Source organism: Odocoileus virginianus, chromosome 20, assembly GCF_023699985.2.
Source record: "Odocoileus virginianus isolate 20LAN1187 ecotype Illinois chromosome 20, Ovbor_1.2, whole genome shotgun sequence".
Classification (NCBI taxonomy): Eukaryota; Metazoa; Chordata; class Mammalia; order Artiodactyla; family Cervidae; genus Odocoileus; species Odocoileus virginianus.
In genome coordinates, this window is record NC_069693.1 from 10795221 (window position 1) to 10802913 (window position 7693).

Below are 7693 nucleotides of genomic sequence, written 5' to 3' on the forward strand. Positions count from 1 at the left end.
CTCAAGGGAGAAGGGATGTGGGTCATACCAGTCTGGCCCCCAGATGGCCATGGGGTTACAGGCTTTGCCCCTAACCACTGTGAGGAGTGGGCTGCCATCCCAGGACCATCCCCTACATCAGCGGGACCTGGTGGGCAGAGTCATGCCTACTCAGCCATTCGGCAGGCATGGTTGGGGAAGGCGTGTGACCTGCTGTGAGAAGGGCAGTTCACCCCTCATGTGTCAGTTGAACTCAAGGTCTGAAGCAGGGCAGGCACTGGGTGGGGAGGCCAGTGGGATCAGAGCACTGCCCCGTCCCCAGTGACCCCTGCTGCCCCTGTGTGGCCTGAGCCAGCACTGCAGCCCAGGCAGAGGAATCCTCTCCTGGTTTCCGACGCTATCACACAGCCTTGGACAGTGCTTCTCTGGGGAGATAAATACCCATACACTGTGTAGAGGGCTGACTGCCAGGGGTGGGAAGGTCAGAAAGCTTTCGCAGAAGTCACAGGTAAGCTCAGACAGATTGGAGTGCAGCAGTGGGTGGGCTTTGATTGCTGGGTCACCCAGAATTCTCGCTTGACCTTGATGCTACAGGGTCATGTTAGCAAACCAGTTTCACCCTAGTGGGTTGACTGGCAGTGCCTGCTTGGAGCACTACTGTGATGGCAGAGCTGCAGGGTCATAGATGTCGGCGTTAGATACCCACATGGGCTTGGCCATAAAGCAGAAAATGGGAGACTGAAAAATGAAAATTTAATATTGTAGGAAGGCAGATGCTTAGGGGCTGGGTTCTGGCAGGGGTGCACCACCCTGTCCCTGGTCTTGGGTTAGCAGACGCAGAAGCAAGGAGTGCAAGGCCCGGCAAACAGGTGTGTACCCCAGACGGCTCAGGTGCAGGTAATCGTACATGTCATGGTGGCTGATGGTGCCATCTGAGTGCACAAAACCAGGGTCTGCGTCCAGGAAGTGGGCCCGAGGGTGGCCGGCCAGTGCTGCCCGTACCAGCTCATTCACCCGTCGGTTTTTCTCTCGAAGTGGGTTGGGGTGCTGGCCCCGAGGAAGCAGGCCCTGAGGAAGGCACAAGGAGTTGTGAGGAGGTGTCCTACCAGCATCTGGGTGTCCTGTTCCCCTGTGCCAGATTTCTGTCCCCCATCAGGAAGTCCTAAGCTCCAGAATACACTAGGGATGGGAAAATGGGGGTTTTGGAAACATAGATTTCAAACTATGGTCCTGACACCTCATTCTAGAAGTGGAACCTTCTAGAAGTAATGGAAACTAGCTTCACCTTGGCAATGTCTGACCACTCTTGGCTATTTAAATGTTTTGAGTTTTTCAACACCCTGACAGCTCAGTTGGTAAAGAATACTCCTGCAATGCAGGAGACCCCGGTTCAATTTCTGGGTTGGGAAGATCCCCTGGAGAAGGGAAAGGCTACCCACTCCAGTATTCTGGCCTGGAGAACTCCACGGACTGTATAGTCCATGAGGTCGCAAAGAGTCAGGCACAACTGAGCAATTTTCACTTTCAAAGTGTCCAGCAGTCCCTTGGGCAAAAGGGGCTATTTTCCCCCAAATATGTCCTTCACCACAGCCCTTCTGATGGGCACAGCAAGCTTCAACATGAGATTTTGCCTGAAAGCCACTGCTCTGAGCTGAACTGCCCAGAACCGTGCAGCTGTGGCTACACCTGAAGGGGTTCCAGACCACAGCCATTCTTCCTCCCGCTGCCCTCCCCACTCTCTCACCAGCACCACGACCCGCGCCTGGGGCTGCCGCTCGTTCACCAGTTGCACTATGGCCTTGATGCCCCCAGTCACCTGCTCTGCGGTGTGCCCGTGGTTGTTGGTACCCACCCAGACCACCACAATCTGTGGAAAGAGAGGATGTAGCAGTGGTGAGGGGGGCAGGCTGAGGGGGCTCTGGCTGCCCACCCAAGCCCTGCTCACCTTGGGCCGGATGTGTTCCAGCTCCCCATTCTCCAGACGCCACAGTACATGCTGTGTGCTGTCACCGCCGATGCCAAAGTTAAGTGCGTGCAGAGGGGAAAAGAGCTCCCGCCAGATCTGTGGGCAAGAAGTGGTGTGGGCACAGGGGCATCGTCAGCATGGACCACCGCTCTCTATCCAAAGGTTAACCCAATGTCATGTTAGAGCTTTGCTTTATGAAAGCAGTCTGGTTAAATCTCACCTTAAGCAAACCCCAATATGGTCAAACCTCACTTTACACAAACCCATCATAGTCTCACTTTCATGACTCCCCACAGAAACAAGACTCCTTTAACGAAAACTCATTCTGCTTGAGCCAGGCATCAAACCAACAGCATTCCAGTTGAGCCTCACTTTGAGGAAAGCCATGGTTTAACATCTCTTAGTGACTAGGTAGCATAATTGAGCTCCCTTAGTAGAGACCTACTGACCTTCACTTTGTAGAAACTATAGCTTTGTGGAAATCCATTAGGGCTGTGCGCTGATTTAAGCAAAGAAAGAGCCTAATGGTAGGCAATTTTCTTGCAAGAAGCCTCATTTTAAGTCTCCCTATACACAAACCCAATATGACACAAAGCCAGGACACTTCCTTCTCAGTAGAACGTGGCACATTATACAGAAATTCTGGTGCTACCTGAGGGTATTTTGAGTACCCCACACACCGCCCGGCCCAGGCTCTGGTCCAGGAGAGTCAGTGAGGGCACAGGCCTGGGTGGGGCAGGAGAAGAGGTACAGGCCTCACCTCGCACTGGTGCATCAGCTGGACCAAGGAGTCACCGATGAAGACGACTTCGGGTTCCTTATCTTTGCTGTCGGCTACGAACCGATGGTGCTTTGGGGACGCAAAGGAGGGGAGTCAATGGCATGCAAGCTGCGGGGCCCGCCCCACCCCGCTTCCTTAGGCAGCACCACCCGAACTGCCCTCAGTTTCCCAGCGTCTTAGCGAGAGCGGCGCGAACCAGCTGCTCTCCCAAGAGCCTCCCCCGCTCCCCGTTTTCAGCCCCGGACTTCGGAGTATCGCGGGCGGGGTCGCTCACCAGGGACATCCAGCGCCCGTCGCCCTGCACGTCCTGTACCGGCGTGGGCTTGCTGGCTGGGTTCTCGTCTCCACTCATCTTGGCGCCTCCACTCCTGCAGGACGAGCGAGCGCGGTCGGCGGGAGAGTGTTCCGGGAGGAGGTGGCGCCGCCACGCCCACCCCTACCCCTCAGGCAACAATGGACGGTCCGAAGCCCGCACTCCCGCGGAGGGCGCGACGGATTCCCGGGCACCGCCCCCTCTCCCGAGGCGGAAACCTTCATTTAGGAGGGGAGAAGGAATTGGGAACCCTCGCTTCCCCCACGGCGGCCGCGCAGTGGACTCGTCCGGCGCTTCCTGCTCCGGCCGCTCACTCGGGCCGCGGCGGCTGCGGCTGGCCCACCCGGGCAACGTGGAGGGGGGGGAGGGGGCGGGGCGTGGGGGCAGGCGAGACCATCCAGCATATCGTGGGGGGGAGAAACCACCCTACCGGCGTCACGGGGAGGAGCGAAATACCTGAAAGGCCGAGAGTAGGCGGGGAAAATCTAGCGCCAGTCCTGGGGGAAGAAACCATTTGCTGTAGGGCGAGAAGTGTAGGGAGGGGCCGGGGTGGGGGTAGGGGTGTATGTGTGTCCCTCATTCACGTGGTGGTGGGGGAGTGAGTGGACGAGTCCATTCCTGGATTCCCTTGAGGGGGTGGCTCGTACGCACCTGGCTAGGAAGGGACGCACCCATTTTCTTCAGACGTAGGGGAGAGAAAAGGAGGATGGCAAAATGTGAAAATTAGAGGCTCAGCTGTAAGGCGACACTTTAAGACAGTGCCGGGACTTTAGTGAGCCTCTGTGCTCATGGCCCTCCCCTGTTCAAAACCACCAGTTTTTGTGGCATAATAGCTAAACTATATGTCTTAGCATTATAGACATCACTGACCCTGCAGAGAGGGTAGTAGAAGATGCAGAAAGATAAGGGAAATTAGAGATGCTGCAAGGGCCAAGTCTAGCCCGGTGCCCCTCCCGCGCAGCTCACCTTACAGATCTGTGGCCTCCGCTCCCCTCCCTAAACCTTTGGCTGACCGACTTCAGTTGGGTGTGTCTGGGCTCTGAAACCTACATCCATAGCCAAGGTCGCCTAAAGTCGCCCCCCCCCATCTCCTGCCCCAAATTAATCTCAGACCTCAAGTCTTACCAGATCTCCTTGTTCTGGGGGACCAGGTGGCGGGGTTCCACCCCCTAAAAATCCTGAGCATGTTTCTGTAGCTCCACTCCCAAATGAGACCTTCATAGTTATTCATTTCTTCTAGGAAGGTTGATACTGAGATACAGAGATACATTTTATTTTATTATGTTATGTGTTGCCTCAATCCACTTGCCTGGAACAGGGCCTGACTCAGAGTACCAAGTACTGTCTGTGGCTGTTCATAAGTACTTGCTGAGTGAGTATTAAATGAGTGGGTCTGATTCTGACCTTCTTCTAGCCATGTTGGAGGAGGCAGACTCCAGACACACAACTGAGGGAAGGATCAAGGGTGTGATTAAGAAATGTATAGGGGACCTTTTTGGGAGAAGAAAGAGATGGACTCTGAGGGTGAAGGATTTCTTAGAAGTAGTACCTAAGGCTTTTGGCTTTGTAAGATTGTGAAGGTTGGACAAGCAATATTACCAGGTAATACACAATATAGCTTTATTAGAGTATGGGGAAAACCCTGGTATAGCTCGCTTTGAGAGTCTGAGGGGGCAGTTCACTGGTGGACTAGTGGTTAGGACTCCAGGCTTTTACAACCGGGGCTGGGGTTCCCGCAAGCCGCGGGGCAGCGTGCGGGGGGCGGGGGGGGGGGGGGGCTGTTGCGGGGAGGGTGGGTACTGAGGAGGATAAGTGTAGTGGGAAAGTTTAGAGGCATCCATTCAACAAGCGCTGTTTCAAATTGGATGCTGGCACACCTCATACTTACAGCAGTTATAAGAAGGAGAATATATCAACTCCATTTTACAGATTAGGAAACTGAAGCTCTGAGCAAGTTGCATACTTTCCCAAGATCACAGAGTTCAAATGTGCCAGTCTGGGCATAGGAACCTAGGTAGTGTGGCTCTGAAGCCTAGCTCCAAATGACGACACTATATTGATTCCCTAGGGATAAACCCTGTTGACTGCGTGGGGGCTGGCTGTATATACAGGCTGCTATGGCCCTTCTCCCCCTTGGCTTCGCTGCACCTTGCCGCTCTACAGAGAAAGTCCGCCAACAGATGTCTAAACCAACCATCATTGGGGAAGGGGGCGGGCCTAGTGGACCTAGGCCAATTGGTAGATAGAAGGTGGATAGAAGGTGCTTAGGACAAATGAGAGAGATTTCTGAAAGTGAGGCTGGGAGGGGCGGGACTATAACCGGCACCGCGGGCAGCTAGCACGTGCCTCTGGGCCTGTGACTCTCCGGAACTGGATGCCAAAGGGTGTGGGAGGGGCTCGCGCATGCGTGCCTACGTGCGTGTGGAGGCCTTGTGTGAGGCCCGGAAGAGCGCCAGGCGGGCGCATCGAGAGAGCTGGGGTCACCGGAAAAGAAGACATTGTCCCCCACAGCCACGTGGAGTGGCAGGGCGGGGCGGGGTTCGTTGGGGATAGGAGAAGGTGAGCTGCCCTTCCTCCGCCCTACCCTCACCAACTCTACCCCCATCTCTACCTCACCTGCCTCACCCAGCCTTGAGGTCTACGCCGCTTCCATGACCAGGCCCCGGGCCCTGATGGCTTCTCTGCTGCCCTTTCCTTCCGATTTGCTGTCTCTCCAACTTCTGTTCTCTTTCCTGCCTTTCTCTTGCTACCATCTCTCTCTACTTTATGCGTTCTCCAGTACCTCTTCTCCTCCTGGATTTCTCCTCTGTCCAAAGTCCCTATCTGGTTCACCAGATCCCTCCGGTATCATGATCCCTTTCCCATCCCTCATTTTTAAGGATTTCCTCACCTTCTTGTTCCATTTCACCCTTTATCTTCTGACAGATCTTCCCATTCAGCGTGACTCCCTTGACCCCATCCTGCCCCTATGACTCTGCCTTTTCCCTCATCTTTCCCTGACCAAACCTTTTCCGGTTGCTCTCTACCAATCCATTGCTCTCATTTTGAGTCTCTAAATAGTACTCCAACTTTACCCCAAACCATCTCTTCTCATATGACTACCCTGTCTTTATCTTCCAGGGCACCATGGATCCCGGGGAGCCAGCCCCCAAGCCTTTCCAGCAGCCTGAGAAGCCTGGTCGTGTCCGCCGTCGGAAGACCAGGCGGGAGCGTAACGAGGCCCTGGTGGGCAGTCGGCGGCCATTGGCCTATCAGCATCCTCCTGTGGCCTGTCGGGATCCGCATATGGTATTGCAGAATTCTGTGGCCCCTACTGCTGCCAAGCTCGTGGTCATAACCCAGGGCCGCCTGAGCCGGGACCACCGGGGTCTCTTCAACCATGAGGTGAAATCTCTGGATGTGGCCCGGCTGCTTAGCAGTGGGTCTCTGGAGTCAGGCACCCCTGCACTCACCACCAAGTCCTCCCCAAGCCCAGGCAGGGGCCAGAAACCATCCCTGAAGTCAAGGGGCAAGGAAAACCAGGTGCCTGGAGGCTCGGGCCCAGGACCCCCCAACCCCCCACCACTCCCTGACTTGGAGCAGCTGCTGGGGGAGCTGCAATGCCAGCTGATTCTGCCACAAGCCTTCCCTAGAAGGAACCTAGTTCAAGAGGCCAGGGATGCTATCGTGGGCACTTTACAGGCCTGCCATGGCTGTGTGCCAGACCTTACTCTGGTGCTCCGGGGCTGCCAGCCACACTTGCCAGGTGAGCATATCTCCTGCCTCCTAAGCTCCCTTTTCATTTGCTCTTGTTCAGCTGTCCCTCATGCTTCTTTCCTCTGTGCCAGGGACCGAGCCTGGGGCCCCAAAGAAACAAAGAATGACGCCTTCCTGCATCAACAGTCCTGAGCAGGCCCCAGAGGAGGGGAGGCAGAGGAGACGGCAGGAGCTCACCTTTGCCGTGCCTCCTGCCTCCAGCACTCCTGCTGTGCACCGAGTGAGCTTGGCACCACCGAAAGGTCCCTGGCCACCCCCATTATCCTCGTTGCCTTCGCCATCTGGGGCAGCCTGGGGCCCCCCAACAGCCTTTGATCTACTGAAAAGCATCTGGCTAGTAGCCACACCTCCCCCTCCCCGGCCTTGGGGGGTTGACCCTCCACAACTCCTGCCCCAGCCACCGTCACCCTTGTTGCCCCGAAGCTCTGCCTTGGACTGGAGCCCCAGCCCCCCAGCCCCACTGCCCAGCCTCTCCTGGGTGGTGGCTCAGAGCAGCCCAGAGGCCTGGTCCTTTCCACCCATGAGACTGTACTGAGCAGGCTGAGGCTAGGTTGGGGGCAGGAATCTCCAACTCTGATCACTTCAATAAAGTGTCTTCTTCACAGTCCTCTTGAATTTTAGTGAGTGGCTGGCCCAGGGCAGCAGCTTTTCCTAGCGCTTAGTTCTGGGTCCAAAGTGGAATAGAAGGTACTGTAATTTGTCACCGTCCTCGGCCCAGAGGCCTCCAGTCAGTCTAACAGATCCACCCACTAAGACCAACTTTGTGCTTGACTGTGGTGATGCTGGGGCTCCAGAGTGAGTGAGACTGAGGTTGTGTCTCCAGGGGACTCCCAGTACAGTGGTGAACACAGTTTCAGCCCTTGTGGCATCTGAAAGAGAAAGAAGTCCAGGGGCTGGG

At 55.8% G+C, this 7693-nt stretch overlaps 2 protein-coding genes across 4 annotated transcripts; one reads left to right on the plus strand and one right to left on the minus strand.

Moving 5' to 3' along the window:
- Positions 1 to 715: 715 nt before the first annotated feature.
- On the minus strand, positions 716 to 3595 carry PAFAH1B3 (platelet activating factor acetylhydrolase 1b catalytic subunit 3). Of its 3 annotated transcripts, none has more exons than XM_020871171.2 (6): positions 3496 to 3595; positions 3001 to 3094; positions 2706 to 2795; positions 1925 to 2041; positions 1724 to 1846; positions 716 to 1047 (listed from the first exon to the last, which is right to left on the minus strand). In XM_020871171.2, the coding sequence occupies exons 2-6, from the start codon at positions 3076 to 3078 to the stop codon at positions 757 to 759; spliced, it is 699 nt and encodes a 232-aa protein (XP_020726830.1). In that variant the 5' UTR covers positions 3079 to 3094; positions 3496 to 3595; the 3' UTR covers positions 716 to 756. The 3 variants fall into 3 exon arrangements, with proteins under 3 accessions (XP_020726830.1, XP_020726829.1, XP_020726831.1); XM_020871170.2 differs by lacking the exon at positions 3496 to 3595 and adding an exon at positions 3258 to 3390; XM_020871172.2 differs by lacking the exons at positions 1724 to 1846; positions 3496 to 3595 and adding an exon at positions 3258 to 3391.
- Positions 3596 to 4851: 1256 nt separating this feature from the next.
- PRR19 (proline rich 19) lies at positions 4852 to 7399 on the plus strand. The gene is made up of 3 exons (XM_020871174.2): positions 4852 to 5598; positions 6160 to 6784; positions 6867 to 7399. Exons 2-3 carry the CDS (start codon positions 6166 to 6168, stop codon positions 7328 to 7330), a joined length of 1083 nt encoding a protein of 360 aa, XP_020726833.2. The 5' UTR covers positions 4852 to 5598; positions 6160 to 6165; the 3' UTR covers positions 7331 to 7399.
- The last annotated feature ends 294 nt before the right edge of the window (positions 7400 to 7693 follow it).

What these genes read in the sequence shown, in the direction of transcription:
- PAFAH1B3 (XM_020871171.2), bottom strand. Translation starts at nt 3,078, where the DNA reads ATGAGTGGAGACGAGAACCCAGCCAGCAAGCCCACGCCGGTACAGGAC. An exon ending in AGCTGATGCACCAGTGCGAG is followed by an intron (nt 2,042 to 2,705) that starts GTGAGGCCTGTA and finishes TCTTGCCCACAG; the next exon opens with ATCTGGCGGGAGCTCTTTTC. An exon ending in AGGCGCGGGTCGTGGTGCTG is followed by an intron (nt 1,048 to 1,723) that starts GTGAGAGAGTGG and finishes TGCCTTCCTCAG; the next exon opens with GGCCTGCTTCCTCGGGGCCA.
- PRR19 (XM_020871174.2), top strand. Translation starts at nt 6,166, where the DNA reads ATGGATCCCGGGGAGCCAGCCCCCAAGCCTTTCCAGCAGCCTGAGAAG. An exon ending in CTGCCAGCCACACTTGCCAG is followed by an intron (nt 6,785 to 6,866) that starts GTGAGCATATCT and finishes CCTCTGTGCCAG; the next exon opens with GGACCGAGCCTGGGGCCCCA.